Consider the following 25,168-nt stretch of genomic DNA (forward strand, 5'->3'; position numbering starts at 1 on the left):
ATGTTATTGGTCAAATTATAATGCCACGGTAGCTGTGTGATTCTAGCTAGGTGGTGGACAGTGATTGAAATTTGAAAGATTGTGGTGGTTTGAATGTGGAGGTTGCGATCGATGTTGACGCAACCATGATCACGAATGCTTGGTATTAATTAGAGTCTTCACAATTATGGCTACATTTTAGTCAAATGGAATACAGTTCATGTTGCAGAGTTGACTTACAGTTGAAGGGATGGAATTTTAGAAAATGATATCATAGGAGTTAAATTATTGAAATGAGTGTGAATTAAGAAAAAAAAGATCATTGCCTTGCAGTTTAAAATTCATAAGGTTGTAAAATATTAAACCAAATTTTGTTGTAAAGTAATCTAAATATTAAAAAAGATATATTCAGGAACTTAGTTGCATTGGGGGGAATTTAACGTGTGTTCAGTTTAAATTTTTGGAAAACTCTATGAAAGAAAATTAACTTTAAGATAAATTAATCTAAATATGATTTCAAATACCATTTAAGAACTTAGTTGGAGGGGGCTTTATGATTTTTAGTAAATCTTGAAAGAACGAATACAAACATAGCTGAAACATTGTAAAGTAACAAAACGAAAAATTTGAAGATAAGTGTATATGTTTGCGTAATAATAACAATATCATTCTTTAAAATAGTATCTTAAAGAAATGCAGAATTTATTGTACTTTTTGAATCATTCTTCACCCAAGATTCAAGTGGCTGCAATAAGGTTTGTCTTTTTGGCATTGTAATTGTTTTTTGTTTTTTTAATAAAAACTTCAATTTAATTTTAAAATGATATTTTCTAAGATACAATTTCATCCGTTCGTTTAATAAAATACTATATTAACAGTTATTATTATTGGACCAGCGGTGATGAAAAGATCCAATGATATATCCACCATAAGTGCAACCATAAAACTATATCCCTGATATGCATTCCCAACCCACTAAAAAGGTGAAGGACAAAATAATTGAGTGTCAAGTGGAACTTCGATAAAAAGCAAGTCATTCATGTCTTCGCATGTCAACAACTTTCGAACACAAAAGAAATCAGTAATTAAACTGATGTTATTGGTGTTATTCGTCATCTTTTTGCACTCTATCTCTCTGTCAAATTGTATGATCCTCAACAAAATGTGAATGACCCATAGGATTCCCACTCCCACAATCTGATCACTATATGCTTCCCATTCGTTGATCTATCATCACACCACTTTTTTTCATCTTCAAAATATCTATATCAATTTCCCAAGTTTGATAAGGAATGAATGGCGTCAACCTGCAAATGAAGTACTGATACAAGTGTAAATTCAAATAACTTTGAAATAATGTTAAATTGAATATCCATTGAAAAAAATACATTAGAGAATAGAAAATTCATTTTTCTTTTCCTCCATTTTCTTCTTACAAGAGAATATCTATGCAGATCCCACCATTTTTCCCCCCCTCCCCTTTCTATCTTTTCTTTGTGCTTAAACGGGAAAAATGGTGTCATGTTAACCTAGGTTCATGAACAGACAGCAGGGGTTGGGAAATTAAAATATAGGTATATAATACCAAAAAAATAAATTGAGTGGAATTCAAAAGTGTTTTTTCATTCTCTTGCACACATTTGGATGAATCACAGCTACGTTTTAACATTGTCTAACACGTTTGTAATAATTAATTTCATCCTCATATATAATTTCTCATTTCAGAATGTGATAATATATGAGCCAAAAAATATTGATCCAAATTGAATGTAATGATTTTAATTAAAGATACCTAAATTTCTAAAATAATAAAGTTGTTGATATATAAATAAAATAAAATAACAACAAAAATATGAAATGGAAAGAGTAATAACGTATACAATTAATTCAAAGGTAATTGCACAAATTACTTAGAAAGGCACTTGAAATACGATCTCCAATGAAAAACTACACGTACACACTAATAAAATTGACACAATCCGTTCCCACAAACTACTTTTCTAGTTTCTAGGATAAAAATATGGACTAACTAACTTTACTTAAGTGTCTTTACTCTCTAACTTGTTTCTGAGGTGTGTTCTAACTAGAAGTTTCAAACATGAATCGTTTAAGGATTTGTATGACATCTTCTGCAATCTCTGAGTGTGAGTCATGAGTGAAAAACCCATGTTCGTTCCCCTCAAACTCAACGTATTTAATGTCCTTGCTTAGTTCTTTTAACCTTGTCGCATAGTGTGCTGCCCTATCCTTAAGCAATTCATTGCCACCTACTATCACCAAAATAGGGTCAAGCTTCAGTTGTTCAAAATTTGGGCTGCCAGCTCCGAACGGATTCGCCAATGGGTGATCTCTGCTCTCTCCAATAGGCATCGATAGCCTCCAAAATCTGCTTGGAAATGCAAAATTCATACAATTAGCCTGTGAGAGAGAGACCCAAAAATCGCATGATTATCCCAGGATGAAATATATTAGGAGAGATCTAATTTAATCAATCCTTATTATAAATATGAATACTAAATTATTACAATTTTACAACGCATATTTGTTTATCTATTTTTTTAATGTATTTTTTCTCAGAATCTTCTTATTGCGTACTTTATTTCATTCCCACATTTTTTTTTATGAATATTTATCTAACAGTTGGCTTTAAGAATATTGGATAAGCCTTAGAATAAACAAATGTTTTGGAATCGGAACATGTATACAAAAAGATTGCATCTTGCTAATATTGGATTAGGCATATCCGAAAGTGGAAAAGTTTCTAAATGATTTTAAATTATATCGGGATGGAAATCTGAAGTGTGTTGATGACTAATTAGATTATTTAATGTTAATGTTGTACACGCGTTTCATGTTCTGACAAATTTTTTTATTTAAGAGAATTATCATTTTATAATAAATTTAGTGTATTTTTTTATAAATTTTTTTAAAAAAAAGATCGAAAGGAAAGAGAGAGAAGTTGATTACATAGGTGATATGATAGAAAATGTATATATAAAAAAATATTGTTATAAAATTTTATTAGAAAAAAATATAACTCTTTCAAAAATATAAATTATGCTGTTACTGATAAATTTATTTATATGAATTTAAGTTTCTTATATACGATCTCCATAAATTATCATTTGAGAGGGAAAACGTTAACTTTTTTAGAATTGATTTGATAAAATTATTTAAAAATATTTAAATTACATGATAAAAGTTATATATAGTAAATTTTTATTAAAAATTATATAATTCAATACATTAATACTATTAAGTATTATATTTTTTAATCAAAAATAGTATATATGACTTATTATCTTATAGATTATTGTTGAGATTTAGAAATAGTATATACATTAAATATCTGTTTTAATATTAAAATTAAATTTTGTTTACAGAATTAAGGACACTAAACAGACAAGTTTTTTGATATGGCTACGGGCGCAGTGACAGGAGGAGGTGACATAAAGAGAAGCGTCGCCACTAATCACTTAAGTTTTGTGTGCATTTTGGCCTTCCAACCATTATTGCCGTTTTGATTTCCACACGTTTCAAAAGTAATTAGTAATCTTTGACAAGTATTTGTGCGGATTGTTGAGATTAAATATTTGTGACTATGATATTTTTTTCATAAATAAATAAGTACATATATATATATATATATATATATATATATAAATATATTATTTTGCCTTTTTTTGGGGTATTACTGCAAATATTATTTATAAAAGACACTTTTATTTGAGTCAACAGTGAAGCTATAGTCTGATCACGTAAGTAGGAAACTTATGACAGTTGAACTAAAAAATTTAAAGTTATTTGAACAGTTCAGGCTTTCATCTTATGCTAATAGCAGATTTACGCGGCTTTAGTCACACAATTACAGTTAATAATAATAATAATGAGTGGTGAGATTATGTAGGATACCTCTGTTGGTTTCATTATTATATGTAGGATAGCTCTGCTCGTTTCAAACAACAGCATCTCTAACGTAGTAATTAAGACTAGTATTATAACCAAGGTTTTCTTTCATATATAAGATTTGTTTTAAAAAAAGAAAAAAGAATTTGAAATGTGTTTATGCATTTAAAATATTTGAAAGCCTATATTTAAACTTTAATAATTGTGTAATTTAATTTTTGTAATAATATTTTGGTGTATTTCTTAACTGTATACACATAATTTAAATGAAGAAGATTGTTATATTTATTTTAACATGTTAATTGAAATTTTTAGGATATTAAAAATGCTTATAATAATAATATTTATTATTATAATCTCAATTATCTAATAAAAAGAAATATTATTAAATGAAAATTTCAGTGAAATTATTTTTAGATGAAATATAAATTATTACATAATATTTTACGTTATAAATTTATGTAATAATTAACATTCAAGGTTACAGGGTTGTATGAATATTTTAGCAATTAAACTGCTATTGTCTTTTAAAACCTAATAAAAGATGGAGCAAAAAGTGACAAATTATCGTAAATTACATAGTTCTATTAAAAGAAAAAAATCATTTGTAACATATAATACAGAGAATATTCTCATCCAGCATATTTAGACCTTGTTTTAGACTATTTTTCTTATTAAAATTATTAATATGAAGAAAACATTTTTCAAAATTTTTTAATTTAATTTAAAAAAAACACACCAAGTTTATCTTGGTAAGAATTATAAGACGAGTGTGGCAAAATTGTCGTTGTGTGTCTTATTCATCGTACATCCCTTTCTGATAAAGGTCAAAACGAAAACAATTGTGGGTCCATTCATAGGCATATTCAAGAAATATGCGAGCGAATTCACTCACAAGTGGAACCACTTCATACCATTTATTCATTTAATTACTTACATACCACTTTTAAAATAGTAGTCTATCATACTCATGCTACTCCTATTTTAGGTGTCCATTTCGCACAAGTTGGAAATAACACACCCAAGCAGTGAAAAGGGCGAGTTTGAGCAAAATAAACCCTTAAAAATATGAATAATTTTTAAATAAATGAAATTAAAGTTCTCAAATAATCCATACACTTATATAGAGAAGAATTTAAGAAAACCAGTTAATCAATTCATCACTCAAATTTATGTGTTTCGTATTTTTATATGCATTAAACTTGGTAGTACGCTATTTTTAATAACTTTTTTATTTAAAGTAAGTTTTATTCTATATATATAACTGTTAATTATTATTGTTGTTGTTACAATGAAATGTTAATTAGTAATTGTTTTGTAATAACAAATTATTTTCACTAAATTTAACCCCACATATATATAAACAAGGTTACTAACGGACCTCACGTAGGGTGAAGATTTTTTTTAAAAACTTTTAACGTCATATTAATAGCCAAAATTATTAACCATGCAGCTTTTTACCCAACTTAATTACGTCAAAATCATGAGAGATATATTGTATAAAAATTCAAGTATAAATCATTTTTTAATTTTAGTATAAAATTTTAAACGTTAAAAAAATAAAAGAAGAAAAAATTTAGCTAATGTTTAAACAAAAAAAAGGGTTACCCTCACCTGTCTAATAACTCAAGGTTCAACATGTGCTCTGGTGGACCTTCCTCGGACTTGGTTCGAACCTCCCCACCGAAAAACGGCGCAAACAACACGTAACCTCGTATCCGAACCGGGTCCATCTCCCGCGAACCAGAACCCAACCGAACCGCGAGGTGGTGCGCAATGTTCCCGCCAGATGAGTCACCCACGATAAATACACGGTCAAAGTCAACGTCACCATTCAACCACCCGTCCCCACCATTTTGATCCTCCTTCAAACTCAATCCCTGCCTTTGGAGCCACCTCACCGCCTCCACGGCGTCGTCCACCGCCGCCGGCAACCGGTGCTCCGGTGCGAGGCGGTAGTCGGGGGCAACAACCACCGCTTGTAGCCCCGAAGCGAGGCGCATGCAACAATTGTGAACATGTGGCCACGTGCGTGAACCGAAACAAAAGCCTCCACCGTGAAGGAACATCACCACGGGGAAAAGCTTGTTTCTATTGTTGGTTGTTGAGTGTTTGGGTTTGTAGAGACGAAGAAAGAGGTTGAATCTCTTGTCGAAGAGGCAATCCTTAAAGGTTACGGTGTTGTCTTCAATGGCTGAAACTTTGAATTCTATGTCGTTGGAGCGGAAAATGGAACCATCACTATAGAGTTGGAGGAAGCCCAAGCAGTCCTCTACTACATGAGGAAGAGAACCCATTATTGTAATTATTTTTCTAGTATGTTTGTGAATTGCTTGTATTTATGTAGTGGAAATGAAGCACTGCGAGGGAGGGATATATATAGAGATGGACCAAGGCTGTGGTTGTGGTGGTAGGCTTGTTATTGGTGGGGATTGTGGATGGTAATTGTGTAATTATGTTTGAATATGGTGGCACATTTATCCCAAGCTATTGGTCACTGAAATCTGGACCTTAATTAGGTATAGTTGGATTGGAGGAGCTGCCCGTGATTGTGGAATGTTTGTTTTGGAGGGTAAATTAATATGATATGTGAATATGAAGCATGCAATCGGCTATATAGTAAAGTTTTTTTTTTATGTACGTATCATTCTATTTTACCCTATATATAAAGTCTTGGCTTCATATGGTAAACCCCGGGATTTAAGGGTTTTGATGTGAATGGATTAGAGCAAATTTATTCAAAAAATTGTCTGTCTATGGTAATTTTATGGGATGTAATTATGAGTAAATTTTTTCTTTTAATATTTAATATATTTTTATTCTTAGACATTCGAATTCAAATATATTAATTAGATTGAAATGATTATATCAGTCAATTTGTGTATTCGGTATTGAGAGTTTTTAATACTTTTATTGATATTAATAGGAAATTATATTAAAGAAATAAAAAATACTAAAAAACAATTAATAGTATCAATTCTTAGAGTTGACATAGATGAAATAAAGTATTAAAGTCTTTTATTATAAGTTTTTAAAATCCATTCAAAATCCTTGTTTTACATATCTTCTGATGCTTCAAATTAAGAATTTGAAATTAATTAGTTGATGTTAAAAAATATAAAGAACTTTTTATATGACTTATTCATAATAAAACAAATTAAAACATAAGACATATTAATTTCTTGCATAGACAATATAATTTATATGTCTTTTCAAGAAATATGTAATTTATAATTATTAATATAATAACTAAGGTAAAATTGCATTGACTTGTCGTAAGGTTTAATTATCATTATACTTCCTCTGTTTTAAAGGGTGTCGTTAAAAGTATATTAACCTCCTCTAACATAGAAGGGACATTGAATATAATTAGGCTAGACTTTAGCAAAGTAAATATGATTTTCTCCTTGTTCTATAGCTAAAAGATTAATCATTTCATTTGTAATTAAAAAATTATTCTAATTAAGGGAACACTGTAATTCCTTAAATTATTAAGTTAGTTGTAATTTTTAACCTATTTATGAAATTAAGTGCATTGCACTATAATTTAATACAATTTATTCTTTCATTTAATTTAATAGATTTTAATAATATTAAATTTTATTAGTTTCTCTTTTTAAAATAAAATTACCCTATTATTAATTTTCATATGCGAAAAAAACATTTCATAAACCACTAAAACAATTAAGAAGGAATTATTTATGTTAAAAGATCTATAATATGTAATTATGAGAGTTAGAGCTATCTAGATAAGTTATTCCATCTAGTTAGACTAAAATTTAGATCCAATTCGAACCCACACATATATATTTTAATAGGCAATGGACTGATAAATGTAATCTATATAAAGGTTAAATTTAATAAAAAAATAATAAATACTTTTAAATAACATGTTCAATAATTTTAAAATAAATTCTTAATTAAGGTAACATGGGCTCAACTTAATTTTAAAACAAACGACCATATAGTATGTACAAATTGATCCGGTGTGTTACTTTACAGTTCAGATACGATTTGGATTCGCGCGTTATATCATTCGAACATCTTCGGATTGGGACGATAAATAAATCGCAGTGATAGTGCCTCGTGATTTGGAATTTGGATAGACATTATTATATGTTCATAATTCACACGCTAAGCAAATTGGATATATATAGCATGACGTTGACCACAACTTTTCTAATTTGATTTTGCTTTTTACACATCATATAATATAAATAAACATTACTTATTGCTGTCCAAAGTAAGTACCAGATTTACTTGGAGATTATTCGATAACAATGGTTTTGCCGCCACTTTCTACGTTAGATCTCAAGCTGCTTATTGCTGAAGGTTAACATTCATATTTCTTTTACCAGATTTTTAAACTTGCTGCTACAGAAAACTACTGAAAACTGTGAAAGACCAATCGAATATCCCTCTTGTGATCAACACGAATAAGAACCTAAAGGGGAAGTGCCACGCTGCGCATATCTATCCAATAAGAGGAAAGGTAGCATTGTTCACTGTTCAGAGCCATATTCATGGACCCCATAAGAAAAAAGTTATACCAGTCACCGGATTTTGAGAGAGAGAGAGAGAGAGAGAGAGAGAGTAATTAGATTACACAACAATAGTAATCAAAGTCCCTGGGTGCCTATTACCAAAAAATTCCTCTCGTTCCATCTTCAGCAATATTTGGTGCCAAGGCATTTCATTATGTGAAAGTTATCTTGCAGTAATATTTGAAATCTGATAACTCATACGAGTAAATAAAATTTTTATCTTATTTTGAGTTTATATGTGAAGTCAACAAAATCGGCATGATTAACAGTCTGAACCCACAATTATTAGATTGTACTCATTTTAGGTACTATTTTTTTAAGAGTTTAAATTATTTTTAATTTTTTTAAACTCGTTAAAAATTGCTTCTTGTCATAGGTTAACTCAAATTAATCGGATGACTCACTTGATTAGCTCTATTTATAAACAATAATAACTATACTCAAATTATTTAAATAGCCTGATAAATAAAATATACACAAACCAATTAAAACTAAATCTATAGTTTTTAAATTTGTACTACTTTTCAATGTCATAAAAGACCTCATTATTAAATTGCACAATCTAAGAAGATAAATATATGAATTTTTTTTAACGATACTCATAAATTTGATCAACATTATATATATATATATATATATATATATATATATATATAAAATTAACAATGATAGTTTTTCTAATATTTAAAAGATTAAAAGATATTGATGTTTTTTTAAATAAATTATAACCTTTACTATATTTATATAAAATCAATAATAATTATTTTAAATGTAAGAGAACATAAGTTGTTTCTTAATAATTTAAAAACTACCACCGTAAAAATTATTTTTTTTATATTTTTTTGCAATTAATGAGAACGGTCCAATTTATAAAGAGATATTATAATTTGAATAAACATGAGTGATCTCTAAAATTGATATGATGATACTTAAATTTTTAAAAACACTAAATAAAGAGTTAAGAAATATATTTTAATAAAATTAAAATAAGACCAGTGACATTTTCTGTTGAGAAAACATTTGAATTAGTGAAATTTGTCAGGAAATTGTGTTATTAATTATTATTTTTTTACGAAAGGAAAATGTGAGGTTCGAAACAATTAATACAGAGACATCACAAACCAATTAAGAGTGGTGGTGATTGGTGCTTAGGTGCTTGGAGTTGGATCCATGTAGGTCTATTTTTATTTTATATGGTTGTAGTACAACTACTAGTGCTAGTGGCGGGCCAACAACAGCCATGAAAATGGCTTATCCTGGCTACTAGCAGATGGTACATATAATAATGAACTAAGCCATTATTTTAGTAAATAGTAATTTAATCTTAAGGTCACTCACTCACTCACTCACTCACTCACAGCTGATGCGTTAATCATGTAGTGGCATGTGTTCCCATGAGTTACGTAGGCAGTATAAATTATCTTTCATGTTTGATAATTGTTAATCACTGTGTGTTTAACTTGTTTAGAATATATGACATTAATGAATGGTGCTAGGTCATCATTTTCACATTTTTCAGTTTAACTATAATTTATTTTTAAAATATAAAAGCTTATCCTATCATTTAATATGTTTTTTCTTAAGAAATGAAAAACTAATCTTGCAAAATACGATTAAGTATTAAAACAAAGAGTCCTAACAATATTTTTTCGATACATATGAATTTCACAAGATTGAATGACATTTAATCTATCATATGCAATTACATTATTAAATAACTAAGTTTACAAGATAATTAAATTTATGATATAACAACACTTCCCTAAATGCAGACAATCTTATCTTGGATACTTTTAATACAATGATGATATAATAAAGTTAAGCAAGAGGGTTTTAATCTGTATTGTTTTTATGATTTAAGAATGGTTATTGGGACCTTTAATTTCGTTTATGGTTTTCCAATTTCTTTGCCTTAATGGGTTTGGTTGTCCTTCATGTTATCCACATGGTTAAATTATCCATTTTGAAGCAACGAAATGTGTGTATTACATTTGGAAGCCAGCGATGATGATTAGCTTTCCAAGTAATGGATGAGGAACAGGACAAATAAAAACAGTTTATTTTCATTATTAAATATTCTCTGAGAAATTGTCCTGAGATTCGGATACTGTTATGATTTAGACATGTTTCAACTGCAAGTTTCTTTATGTTAAACTTTACTAGCTTTGTTCCCATTACAACTTCAGTTTTCTTTATGTTAAACTTTTACTCTTTATCCAATGATTTACCCACTTTCATTGGTTAATGGGTAGCCTGTTCAAAACTTGGGCGCTCCATGATTCATCCAAATCAAGATTCTATCATTTGCACTCACAGAGTTGAGTGTAATGCTCACCAAACTTTTTGTTCTCTGGATAAGACAAAATTTAAACGTTTAAATCATCGTTTATAGGGAAGACCTACTTTTCATATCTACGTGTCTAGAGATAATAGAACTTTTCTTGTGATTAAGTAAATTTAATGATTTAAAACGAGCTGAGTTGATATAGGCTGAAAGAAAATATTATATATTATTGAGTCTTGATTATCATATACTTTAAATTTATATTGTAAAACTCAGTTTTGAATGGAATTAATTTTATGAATTATCTTTTTTATTTTTAAGTTACATGATTTTTCTTGCATTGAGTATTTAATTTTTTATTTATAGTTTTTTTATTCTTTTCAACTATTACTTAAAATACTCAAATTCAATTCATTTTTAAATTAAATTTTAAGTCTTGATAGGTATTTTTACAATTATCATAATCTTAATCAATTTTATTTTCAGATTGTGACAAACCTTCTCAATAGAAATATATGTCTTAGTTTAAATAATTAATTATATTTTTTATTGTAATTTAATTTTTTATTTTGTTTTAATAAAATTTCTAAAATATCAATTATTCTCATTAATTTTTTATTTGTAAATTTTACTTAATTTTTTTTTTAAAATCATATTATGTATAAATAGTTTTCTAGCATTAATTTTACTAACCATTATTATTCTCCTTTTTCAAAAAAAGATGGCTCAACTATAAAATTAAATCAACTCCACGATTTTGAAATTAATTTTTTGTAGCTTATACATTGATTTCAATTTAAAATTAATTTTGAAATCAACGTATAAGAAGTTCTTAATATGCGAAACCTATTATTATGGATCCCAATTTAAGTCTGTGTCTGTGACATGAGTAAAGAGGGATGCAATTTATAACAATAATGAACCATGTAAGTTTTGAATAACAAAATAAATGGTATCACAATACAAAAAAAAAAAAAAAAAAGTATGCATGAGTATAAAAAGTAATGGATAAATGAATATTAGTTACAATCAATTAAAAAAATATTGATCTCAATTCAAATAAATCTAGTCACAATTACTCGAGCAATCTGACAGAAGAATAACAGCAATAAAAACAAACTGCAGAAAAGAGAATGATAAAAGGAAATGGAGAGAGGAGTCAGATAAAAATTTGGCATACCACATGCATAATCTCTTCATTTTACAGTCTTTCACAAATACATTTTTTCTCTTCAACCTAGTGTTTCTTTTTGTGCCTGTCTTTCTTAGATCACTTACCACCTGACTATTATGAGTAATTAACTCTTCAATTTTTTTTTAGTTTTAGTTTGACTCCATATTACACAACTCATACAATTTTAGTGATTATTATGCTAAAGGAAATAATTAAAATTAAAAATTATTATTTGATTCAAAGGTATAATATTTAATAAATTTGTTATTATATATCACGTTTTTAGCTGAATATTTTCATTACTTTTATATTAATTACCTTCAAAACAATAATTACACATCTATTGAAAATCAACTTGATGGGCACATTGAATATATAAAATTGATCCAAGATAAATTTTAAATAAATATATTTTTTTAATATATTATATTAAAAATATAAAAAATAGTATCATTTGAAAAATATTTTTTCTTTAAATTATTTAAAATTAACTCTCAAAGCTAATCTTAACAAAATTGATTATATAATATAACAGGAAAGGCAAGTTTCAAGAGAATCTTTGAATTTTGGAACCTAACTCGAATTTTTGTTTTGTCTTGTGGTGAGTTTGAGGTCCATGTTCTGTTCTTTTTTATGGTTGTGGATGTCCCTTCTGGGCTGAGAAGGAGACAAACAGAATAGTAGAGAAGAGACTCCTCCCCGTGTCAGGGGTCACCATTAAATTGGTCAATGCAAATATGCAATGCACCATTTCTATTTCTGAGTCGCAAAAGGAATAGTATTTTAATTGCATGCATGCACCACAGCTTCAACAAAAAGAGAGGGAGAGAGGCGCCTGCAGTTTTTGTCTTACCCTCTAAATTTCTAATCTAATCTTAGAAAAGTGGAAGGAGCATGTGTCCGAGTTCGATTCAAAAAGAATGATAAGGACGATGTTAAAAAGGACCCCTCAGGGTGCTACATGCTAAACATCCTATTCTCATAAAATGGTCAAATTAGTCATAGCATAGGAGTGTCAAATTGCCAAAGGAGATGCATCTTACAGTCTTACTCTTACCTAACTAAGCCATGTGAAATGAGTGTCAACTGGCGTCATTGTTATGTAATCATGTCCTCAAACAGTCCACATCCTTACACAACACCCACGGGAAAATTGAGAACACATGCCCATTTTATTATACAGAAATAACACCCCAGTACATCATTCCTTAACGTGTTACAATTTCATTATATTTTTATTAATTATTAAATAAAATTTAAAAATAAGAAGTTTAATTTAAATATTTTAAAAACCTATATTGAATCAACTAAACATTAAAAGAATTAAAATACACATAAATTTAAGTATAAAAATACAAATAAGTAAAAAAAATAAAATAAAATAGTATAAGAACTACAATTTAAAAGATCTTCAATTGTTATTTTATCCTGTAAGGCTGTAAGCAACTTTATCTTAGAAAAGTTTCTATTATTTTTTTTCTAAAATGAAAATCCGCTATTAATTTCAAATTAATTAAGTTTATGAAGAATTCAATTTCAATTAATAGTAAATACACATTTTACCTTATCATTTTTGTTAGAATCAAGTATGAATTGAGTTTTAAATAGAATAGTAAGTTAGAGTCTATAAAGAAATAAATCCATATATCCATTGCTTTAAGGTTTTAGAGTTGTATTGTGGTGTCTTACTCATTTTAAGGCTCTCTATTTAAATATTCCCCCAACCCAACAGTGGTATCAGAGCTAAGTAAATTCAGGTGATCTATTCAGACGAGTGGATGAGCTGCATCAAAAAGAGTCGACGGCGTGGCATCCATGGATTTCAATGTGAAAGTGCAGCGTAAAGATACGGTGACACTAAATGAGTCCTAGCAAAGAGCTAGTGGCACCCATGTGTGGAGGGTATGGAGCTCAAAAAGTATTGTTGAGTGAACAACTTCCTACGTGGAAGAAAGCAATATTCATGACCATGGATGGTCGTGGATGAAAGCAATTCCATTGCTGAGAAAGCAGATATAAAATATAGATGTGTTTATACTTGGAGGAAGCAAGTATTTTGTATCATTCATAAATGATTTGACCAGAAAGACCTGAATTTATATGATTGGGAGGAAGAGTGAAGTCTTTTCTTTTTAAAAAATTTTAAAGCTCATGTTGAAAAATAGTGTGGTAATCATATAAAAACTCTGAAAACGGATGGAGGTGGTGAATGCACCTCAAGAGAATTCCAAGAATTTTGTGATGAGGCAGGTATTGTTCATGAGCACACACCACCTTACACTCCACAACATAATGGTATTGCTGAAAGAAAGAACAGAACCATTATCAATACAGTAAGAAGCATGTTGAAATGCAAGAAGCTACCACACAACTTATGGAGTGAAGTTGGTTCTACAGCAGTGTACATTCTCAATAGATGTCCCTCTAAAAGATTGAAAGGAGTCACACCAGAAGAAACTTGGTTAGGTACCAAGCTAGATGTTAGTCACTTCAGAATTTTTGGCTCATTGTGTTACAGGCAGATTCTTAATCAGCTAAGACATAAGCTTGATGACAAGAGTGAACAGATGATCCTACTTGGATATCATGCAACTGGAGGTTACAGATTGTTTGATCCAAGGTCTAAACAGGTTGTAATCAGCAATGATGTTGTGTTTGATGAGTCAAGAAGCTGGATGTCGGAGGAAGCTCATGTAAGTAAGACAACTAGGTTACTAGTTGAACATGACAGTAAAGAACGTGATGCTATAACTACTACTGATAGAACTAAACTCAAAAAGATCCCATAGGGTCAAATCGATCCTGTTATTGTACATAAGCATGTTATGCCACTTGAAAGTGATGAGTTTACCACGTCGTAGCTTACCAGAACTCATAACACTATATACTAAAAACATTTATTTAAATAAAATCAAAAATTAAATAAAAAAGGAACCAAAAATTAACTATTTTTTCAGATATGGAAAACATATTTAAGTCTGTTAAAAATGAAAATTATGTTGATGAAAAGGGGTATAATGACTGCAAGAAAATTCCTGATATATGAGAATGCATTATATCTTGAAACTCTCTAAAAATGAGAAGGGGATATAATTAAGTTTCTAATATGGACTAGCTCAGGCGTGAGAAGCCAGAAACTATGAAATGACCTTAAGCATTCAATTTTGACGAACAAATTACAGGGAGCAGCATGCCCTATAACAGTAAAAAGTGGATTCCATAGATATGGCCGGATTTTGGAAACAGCAACGCGCAACGCGTTGATTTTGTAAATTTGAGGAAACCGTGTTCATCCACGACTGCTGTACTGCATGCTTGCCTCGTCGAGTAAGGGTAACACTACAAACAAACATGGGGAGGGATGAGCTTTCCTGGATTCATGATATTGTTGGGATCTAGCACTGCTTTTATTTTTTTCATTGTCCTCAATGCTTCCTCTCCGAGTTCTTCCTCAAGATACTGGATGAAGCAACCAGGGGTGAGAATTTTATTTCCCTAAAGCTGAAGTCACAGTTATAAAATAACGAACAGCACATTTGAAAATAAAATGCCATCTAAAACAACCATGAAGCATGATTCAACAACTAAACCTTATCTTATTAGATGAAGTTAGCTACATAGATCATACAACACCATTAAACTCTATCAAAAACTAAATTTTCAGAAATTTAATCAATCAAAAGATTTCTTTTAATAATTTCGTCTAATTGTGCATTCTAAATCTAATAGCCTAATTGACACCATATACTTTTTAAGATTTGTTAAGATTATGCAACATCAGGAAGTTTCATGAGTAATTAACATCATTTGTAAGATTAAAGAATTGCAGATACTAGCTCGCTACCTTCATTTTCCCAGTGCCAACACCATGTTCACCCGTACAAGTTCCTGTTTGGAAGCAACATAAACCAAATTTCAAAACTGCAATTGCTTTAACACGGATATTATCAAGGATGTTGAAAAGAAAAGTACAGCATTCCAAAAAACACCTGAAATATTACACTAACAGGCAATATGTGTCCACAAATTACTGTTAATACCTTCCAATGACAAGGCAGCATGAACCATAAATTCATTGAGTCTCTCTGCCTCCCGCCGCTGCTCTTCTTGAGTAGGATCAAATAGTATAACCGTGTGGAAATTACCATCACCAGCATGTGCAATTACTGTGCTGACAAGAGAAACAACAATAGTCACATGCATCGAGCATCAGTATGTTCAATCATCCATCATCATCAAGTAACATGAATTATAACAAATCAAATCTAAATCAGTTGACCATGAAATTAGATAACCCAGATCAGACAAACCAAACTAGTGGTGATGCATCCAGCTCCTTTTTAGATCTTGAAATTAAATTGGCAAGGTGAGATAAAGGAACACAAACGTCCTGCAGGAGTTAGAAGTACAAAATTCTTCTCATTCAATATCCTCATCTACAACAAGCACGTGCACTCTTAAATATATATTAATATGGATATCTTAAATTAAATCAGACTAAAATGCATTTTCTTCAAGAATTAGATGAAATCTTAAGTTGTTTCCTATCAACTAACCATGTATTTGACAACGTAGAAATCAAAATTAAAATAAATAATATTTTATAACTAACTTACCGATATCATTGCCTCCAGATTAGGCTCCATTGCAAAGCACGCCCAAAGTGCCTCCTTCCTTATCTGCACACAAACAAGATATTGAACTAAATGCGTAAATAGTAATACTGACTATTTAATAATGCGATCATTTATAACATGTCCCATTGCTAACCGATTGAAAACTACAGATCGAGTTGGCAACAGGTCACTTAGAAACATGCCATACAGAAACCTAATTTTGTTAACGGTGGATAAATGTCTCTTTGAGAATGAAGAGAATATCAACAAAAAACCATTATATGCACATAAAACTAGACATAATAAAGGAATAAACTACTACCTTCCAAAGTTCTTTTTTCGCTTCAGGTTCTTCAGCAAATACAAAATCTGAGCCATTGTGCCTAGAAACAAGTTTCCGAACAATTTGCGTTTGTTCACGTGCATAAGCCTCTGATTAATATATATATATATATATATATATATATATATATATATATATATATCATTAAGTCAGGTATTACACTTATGAAGCAAGGAGCATTCACTAAAAAAGAAAACAGTATTATTTATTATTAACGTGAATACTGCAGGTAGCCTATTTCATATACACTTGTTTAGTTTTTCTCTTAGTCTATCACAAAGCTACTAAATTAAATCATCCAAAGAGATTTGCTTTCTTTTCCTCATTCTCTGTGCACGATACACATTTTGTCCTTGACACTAAATCCTTCCAGGTATGTGACTTGTTACCAGATACAAACCCAGAGGGAACTACATAACAAAAACCATTGTGATGGGACAATCCAAAGCCATAAAATCCTCAGAAGTTAAAAGTTAGAAATCGAAATTATAATTTGCCTATATTTTATGCTAAGTGAAAGTTTAAAAAAATCAGACTTGGAGAACACAATATGGAAGGACCAACCTGTTCCTATAAATTCAAACATTAAAGTTGGACATTCAGGCAAATTCTTCCCATTAGCAATATTGATAGCTTTCACTTGAACTTCATCCAATAGCTCTACCCTTGACACCTAACCCACATACAAAGAAATTTGTAATCGGATTGAGAAAGAATATTCAAAGCCAGAGTCCTACCTGTATACCAGACATCATGGTGGCAATAGCAACATTTGCTGCATCCTTCACAGAAGGGAAATTGCACATTGCAACCTGTATGCTTTGATTAGTCAAGCAATCCATATGATTCCAAATAACTCACACTATACACATCATTGAAATTATAAGCTTTAGGAATTGAGGTAGGGTACTGGGACAACACTTTGCTTAATATTATCTTAAGTATTGTGTGTATTACAGTTATATAAAACTTAAAGAACTAATCCTGAGTTGTACTAATAATCCTAACTAAATAAGGAAAGGAATTGTAAAATATAAGGAAATATGAAGACCAAGGAAATAGGGAAAGTAATTCAAAAAGATAATCTTTGAGATACTCTTTTTAAATTCTAAGATATACTATTGATGCTATGAGTTTATTTCATATATTCAAACATACTTATAGCAATAGCTAAGAATGTATTCTTGCAGAATAAACGATCTCCATAAGTTGTCAAGAAGATATAACCCTCCCCCCCTCCCCTCCCTCCAATGCACCTTCTAAAGAATACCACACAAAGGATCAACTGCTACGATTTCCAATACAATCAAAACAATATGGAAAATCACCTGATAGAAACTTCCATATTTTAATTTAGCATAACAACAGGATGAATAAATTAAACTTCTAAATAAATAGTTGTATACATCTTCATGTGAAGGATGGATATAATGTACTTTTCCCAGCTGGAGACTACCCATGTGATTTGCAGATGACATGAAAACTGACAGGAGGAACAAGCATTGTAACACAGACAGTAAAGGAACAGAGCAATTTTAAGATATCCCTAGAGTGAAAAAAACACAAAGAAGTGACGTCTAAATATTGAAAGCTGTGTTACTTATGAATTATGATGAACAGCTGCTTATAAATTAAAATTTTACAGGATAGAAACCAGAAACGAGTGACCTTGCTATCTAATTTGGATGATGCAGCTTGCATTGCTCATGTCAAAGATCAGAAACAAGAAGAAACATTTTTATAAATTTTAATCAAATTAAATAAGATAATATGACATATAGATTTAGTAAATTGATTGCAATAACAAAATTCATTGCATCAGATCAAACTTGCAAAAAGAATAAATCTAATCAATGTACCACTGAATACTGGGGAATTTTCTGAAGCCGCAGTGTTACTTCAGTTATGACACCAAGTGTCCCTTCACTTCCGATCATTAAGCGGGTCAGATCATACCTAGAATATATATTTTAAAGAAAAAAATCAGTAGCCTGTCACAGCATATCCATTCCTATTTCCTAATCCTATAAAAATTTTTAGGAGGATTTTGCAGTGAAACGTAAAGGAGTTGTGCAGCATCCGAGTGACCCAGCATATACTAGGCTTATGTCCAGGTTTGATATTAAACATACCTTTTCTCTTTCCTAATGGATAAACTTACTAAGCATATTTTGAGATAAAGTGTCTTGGTACATGATTTTTTGCTCATGATGTAATTTTGGAGGATGGGTGCTAAGTTGGAGTCACATGGAAACACTTCGGAGACCAAGGGATTTCAATTTAGAGATCAAACACAAAAGTAGTGATTTTATTTTCAGTCAGCAAGGGAGAGTGGATAATATGAAGAATTGGGGATGAGAGGTACCCAAAACTGAAAGTTTGAATACATCTCATCTTAAAAGATGGATGTGTTGGAAAGTCCCACATTGCCTGTATCAATTACTAAGGTGCAGTTTATATACTCGTTGAGCAGCTTCATTTAGTGTTAATTGGTTGTGAGATAAAATCTAACATAGTATCAAAACCTATAGCCATGTCCATTGTTTCCTTTGTAGAAGGGATCTCTATGGGAAACTTCACTTAATGCCAATTGGTTTTATGATTGAATCTAATAGGAGAAAGAGTAAATGATGTCAAACATGATATCCAAGTTAGATGAATGTCATAGAGAAGTGTTTCAGGTATTTCATTGAATTGTGGATAGAGTTTATCATATTTTTTTCCCTTCACAATTTACTTTTATTCCTTTTGCCTGAACTGTCGAAAAGCTTGCAGAAGGGGAAATTAATTAATAGACAAACGGATAGGAATATATCAAACCCTGCAGCACTCTTCCTAGCACGAGATGCAGTCTTCACAATATCTCCATTGGCAAGAACCACCTGGAATACAAATAACGCAGTAAATACATCATCACTCCATTAGAAACCAAAAATTAGGGATAAACAAACCTTGAGACTGATGACATTGTCGCGCATAGTTCCGTACCTACAAATTATTAACGGGAACTTTTATGCTTAGTAGGATGGAACAGTTTCAGTTGTTTCTAAAATTTTTTTTTACAAGATCCTGCATTTTAAGTGATAGAAATTAGAATTACATCTACTTTAGTAATCCTAACCAATACACCTCAAGCAAAATACCTTCAAACCAAATATTTAACCTTCTAAGCAGACAGTTTGACACACAGATGAAACATTTGAACTAGCATGCAACAGTGTTTGCCAGCAGTGAATAAAAATACATTTATAACAGAAGAGTGACTACCTCACAGCTAACGAACCAGAGCAGCGTGTAGCACACATGCCTCCAATGCTTGCTCCAGGACCTGATTTTTACAAGTATAAATTTAACTTACAATTAGTACTTTCTTCTAGATTTTTATTACTTTTTTGTTCTTCACCAATCAGAGATATTTCCAGGATAATTCAACTAACCTGGATCAAGCGGAAAAAATAGGCCATAAGGTTCCAAATATTCATTAAGCTCCATCCATCCAATTCCAGGCTCAACAACAACATCCATGTCCTCAACATGTAATGCTTTCACTCTCTGTAGATTGTACCAGTATAGAATGTAAGTAAATAACAGCGAAAGCAAACTTCACTTTTTATATAGTCTACATTTTTAAATGCATCTGAGCAAATGTAATGTGATGGTGGTAGATAATAAGCAAGATTATTCTAATGTAGATGAATTGAAACTTAATTAATCATCAAGAAACGTAGTTGCTGACCCTAACGCAATTAATACTACAAATTCAATTAGCTCTGGAAGATAAAAAGATAAGATATTTAATTCACAAGGATTGAATTCATGCCAGTCTGTAAGCAAAACAAATTAATGATACATCTTACTGAATAATTCAGTACAACTCCCAAAATTTATTTCAAAGAAGAAAATAAACTTGTTGGAACTAAATACAGGCATGTGTACCATAATTGCTCCCCAATTAGCAAACTGAAGACAACACCACAGGTGTGTATGATAAAGCACTTCCCAAAAGAAACTCATCTTTTTTATGTTTTCACTTTTATATTTTCTTGCCTTAAGGACTGTGGTAGTGAAAATTCTTATATTTTAGTATCAGAAACATGCTCAATTACAACAAAAGACAACTCAATTTTTCTAATTTATTCAGGAACACATCAGGACAGGTATGTTCAACAACTCTAGAATAGAAATGGTGCCCAACAGGCCTTACAACTTATTCCATTAGAATCAAATATAATTTTTTTGTAATCATAATGGTCCAACTAGAAACAATTATAAGCAGATATTCCACTATTAAAATAGAACATATACATACTTTCATTAATGACATGTCAATGCAAACCCCTCCATGAGGGGATAAGGTGTGACCCTCAATTGATGTAGCTCCGCCATAAGGTACAATAGGAACCTGTTGCAATTGTTATTAACATTAAAAACAGTAAACTACAGCCAATAGTTTCTCAAGAATACAATCATTATTAATATTTTAAACCCATGAAAATGAAGGAAAACTATGGATTTTTAAAAAACTTAGTCATAATATATATAATTTCCCCTAAATGTATATGTAAAGCAGATTGGAATTATAATACTGTAAAATCAAGAATTATGCAATAAATCACAATTGTATAAATAGGATAAACACACATTTAAGAATCATAGTTTTATTCCAAGTAAATTTCTGATAGGTTAGTTCATAAACCAAGTCAAGAAGGGAGTTAGACATAAAAAAAAATGAAAATCATAACCATTTTTTACCTTTTCTAACCTGTTAAAACTTGAAGGGAAAGCAGAAATGAAGGTTCTTTTAGGAAATAATAGGTTTCAAAAAATAACTTCAACAAAATGCTTAATCTGTCAAGTGAGAACCAGTAAATGGTAACTCTTAACATTTACACACACAAAATATGTAGCACTTAAAGTATTACAAGCACAAATACACCATGTTAAGCCAAAAATATGTATAAAGAGTAGGAGTCACAAAGATTAAACTCTGCACAAAAGACACTAGGTCTATGATAACATGCCAAAAACTGCTTGATTCAAAAATTTAAATTGTTAAGGAAGGGTCCAGGCATGGATTTTAGATCTTATAATCTAGATAAGCTCAAACAAAAAAAATAACTTCGTACTAAAGGAAGTACTGGAAACTACTAGATGAAACACAAAATTTAAGGAGGGGATGAAACAGGCTTATCCTCCCGTTTACATCATAAGATTCAGGACCATGTTAGCATAACACAATTGAAAAGGATCAACCCTTTAGGCCTTGGTTTAGGCTATTTACGGATGTTTTGAAGTTAACCAAAAGTAAATGTTGAATGAAGTATGAACATTGTGCATGTCAATACTCAAAGGTCAACTAAAGTTAAATCAGAAAGGACCATCTTCATTAATAATTGATGGCTAAAATCAAGAAATTATACTTTTGACACTCATGATTCGCTAAATCTGTTCTTATGAGTTATGGCCCATCATGCTTTAGGATTTCTGGGCTATAACAAAACAATAAATTAGATCTATGATTGCAACAAAGATACATATGTAAATTGATAATTGAATTAGCGGTTAAAGGGCTTATAAAAATAGTGTGAAAGGAATAAAGTCTCAGTTGAGGATTAGACAAAGTAAGCAGATTGGATTATTTTTGTTACAGATGATAAGAGGTATAAATTCCAAAAACAAAACAATTCAAGTAAGAAAGGAATGGCACAAATAAAGTTTTTAAAAAGGGAGAAAATCCAACACAAATATTGTGATAAATAATGCCAGATGACAAGACATAAATGAAGGATATAGATTTGGTCTGATCCAAATGGTTTTATAGAAATATGTTAAGAAAAGTAAAGCAATCAGGTTGAAAATGCTAAACAATGTTAGTTGAGTAGATGGAACTCAAACCTTATGATTGTTACATAGTTCAACAATCTTGGAGACCTCCTCTTCAGATCTGTAAATAAGAGGACAAAGCAAGATAATAAATATATATGTTTTTACTTCTACTGAAAGATATTTCTGCAATGTTTTAAAAACCCCTCCTTTCCAGAGCTCATTCATGTCCATTCGAGGTACTAGACAAAAAAGTATGAAAGTGATTTTTTGATATATCTTTTAGTAAAAAATGACAGACAAGGTGGGCGTGAATGGTATATCACATCAAAAGGTCATGTAATTTCTGACCTAGCATGATTCAGACTTTGGATATTCCAATGCATAACAGATGTCGTTGGATCTCTTCTCAATAAAATGGGATACTAGATATGAAAGCATGTGGGAACAAAAACAATAAACATATAGCAATATGAATGTATGTAGTTCTGCAGGAATAAGAAACCTGATGGAGATGAATCAATTTATTGATCTGCAGCAAATATACAGATTGACCAGTGTTATCTAGAAAAATATTTTAACAAAGAAATCAACCACATTATATCATGTATGTCTATTTTCAAACAACATTCAGGCCAATCAAAGAAATACTTGTTAGGTAAGGTACAAATAGAGAGGTAGTTCACCAACGATACATAACCTACCTAAACCCATCCACCCGAATAAACCATCATCAGTCCAACCTGTCACCGGCCTTTTCCAATGAGTCAGGCAGTCGGAGACAGCTCTTTCTACAGTGTCTCTAGTTAGCTTTGGTCCTGAGTTTTTAGCTCCAAAACCAACCGGTGCCCACACCCATTTTCCACATAGCTTAGTGCCAAGTATTTTCAATAGTCACATTTTGAAAATTATAATGGAACGAGGCAACAGCATATTTAAGTCTTTCAAACTACTATTATTTGGAAAAACACTTAAAACTTCCCAGGTCTTTCTGTACCAATTTGTAATGAAGTTAAAATTTAAAAGGATAACACATAATTACTGCAACATTGTAAGAACTATGAGCAGATGAATGAGGAAGTAAACAGAAATTTCAGCCAAAGTTTCAGAGTATGTCTTGCCTTGGATAAACAATCACATCTGGGATATTGACAGCCTTGTGAAAGCTGTTCTGTGGTTTTCCATGGAAATATCTCTCGTCGTAATCAAGAGATATGTTATCCTGTAGTAATAAAGTATTATAACTATTCAGGTTGAAGGCCCAAAACAACTGCTAACTTAGTATCCCTTCATTCTAATCATACTTAAAAGTATTTGTGAAGATCAAGCAAACCAATGAATGAGATTGGCCTGCTCTCAAAAAAACACATACTAAAGTTAACAAATCCAATGATAAGTTGAAAACAAGAAATAGTAAGAACTAAAGAAATAACAACATAAGAACAAGCCCCTCCATGTCTTTCTTTCCTTGATTTTGTACCTGACAGACGATCTTCAACTCCTCAAGAAGCTCCCGTGGAACTCCTTTCTGTGATCCCTTAACAACGTAATGAGTGCTACCTTTGCCCCAAAAGCTCACATCTCTAACATCCATTATAAGGAACCGCATGTCATTATCAAGTGAAATATTAAGCTTTTTCTCATAACTAACGAGTCTTTAAAAACATAAATGCTCTTCTATCTATCAGAATTCAGAAGATACTACATTTACACGCTGTATGGAAGTATGAGAGTCAGCTTATGCTTACAAGTTGCTAGTAATATATATTGATTACAGTTATCTTCTCAATCAAAGAAATGACGAATCGAATAAAAAAAGAACGGGATGGAATGGGGACAAAACGAGGAAGAGAGAGAACCTATCAGGAGCATCGCAGAAGGAAGGATTGAGGTGAGGTTGAAGTGCGAGTGAACCCGCAGAAAGAGCGAGTGCGAGAGGGAGCACAGAGCTTGACCATGGCTTCCTTGTTGTGTGGAGAGTGCGGTAGCAGAAGTAGTTGCACGAAGAACGTAATCGAGAGAACCATCTCGAGAAATTAGACATACTGTTAACAAAAAGAAGGGGTAATTGAAGTGATTCAGCTTTAAGATGAACATTTGCAGTATCAATCAAAGTAAAGCATGCTCGCTCTAATATATTTATTTATTTTATCTAAATCACATGTATATTTTACAAGAAAAATTATATTCTTTAAATATTCCACTGTTAAAATTCAAACTTAAGAGCACAAATTAAACTAAAATAATTGCTCTGACTTTTCAATAAGTTTGGGTATGATAGGTAGAAGATGATTTTTTTTCTTTATTTACATGCTTTTATAAATTAAAGATATTATTTGCATTACCTATTTTGATTATTAACATCGTTTATATAAAAAAATGTAACATTTATTTTAAATATATTCTTGATAAAACCCTGACACCACCCCTTCTTTGCGGTGGCAGTGATTCACCGTTATGCTTTCTCGTCATCCTTAATAACATTGTGGTTTAAGCATA

General features: G+C 30.8%; 2 protein-coding genes across 2 annotated transcripts; both read right to left on the reverse strand.

Moving 5' to 3' along the window:
• Positions 1 to 1,834: 1,834 nt before the first annotated feature.
• Positions 1,835 to 6,233, reverse strand: LOC113863807 (probable carboxylesterase 15). The gene is made up of 2 exons (XM_027497527.1): positions 5,500 to 6,233; positions 1,835 to 2,365 (listed from the first exon to the last, which is right to left on the reverse strand). Exons 1-2 carry the CDS (start codon positions 6,180 to 6,182, stop codon positions 2,059 to 2,061), a joined length of 990 nt encoding a protein of 329 aa, XP_027353328.1. The 5' UTR covers positions 6,183 to 6,233; the 3' UTR covers positions 1,835 to 2,058.
• Positions 6,234 to 14,809: 8,576 nt separating this feature from the next.
• LOC113861095 (D-lactate dehydrogenase [cytochrome], mitochondrial) lies at positions 14,810 to 24,788 on the reverse strand. Its single transcript, XM_027493706.1, has 18 exons — positions 24,529 to 24,788; positions 24,150 to 24,252; positions 23,791 to 23,891; positions 22,742 to 22,790; positions 21,156 to 21,248; positions 20,284 to 20,398; positions 20,114 to 20,174; positions 19,798 to 19,834; positions 19,667 to 19,728; positions 18,706 to 18,802; positions 17,584 to 17,658; positions 17,411 to 17,519; positions 16,826 to 16,935; positions 16,504 to 16,566; positions 16,198 to 16,277; positions 15,928 to 16,058; positions 15,732 to 15,775; positions 14,810 to 15,346 (listed from the first exon to the last, which is right to left on the reverse strand). Exons 1-18 carry the CDS (start codon positions 24,711 to 24,713, stop codon positions 15,227 to 15,229), a joined length of 1,635 nt encoding a protein of 544 aa, XP_027349507.1. The 5' UTR covers positions 24,714 to 24,788; the 3' UTR covers positions 14,810 to 15,226.
• Between the last annotated feature and the right edge of the window lie 380 nt (positions 24,789 to 25,168).

Source organism: Abrus precatorius, unplaced genomic scaffold, assembly GCF_003935025.1.
Source record: "Abrus precatorius isolate BTA unplaced genomic scaffold, Abrus_2018 Scaffold3, whole genome shotgun sequence".
Classification (NCBI taxonomy): Eukaryota; Viridiplantae; Streptophyta; class Magnoliopsida; order Fabales; family Fabaceae; genus Abrus; species Abrus precatorius.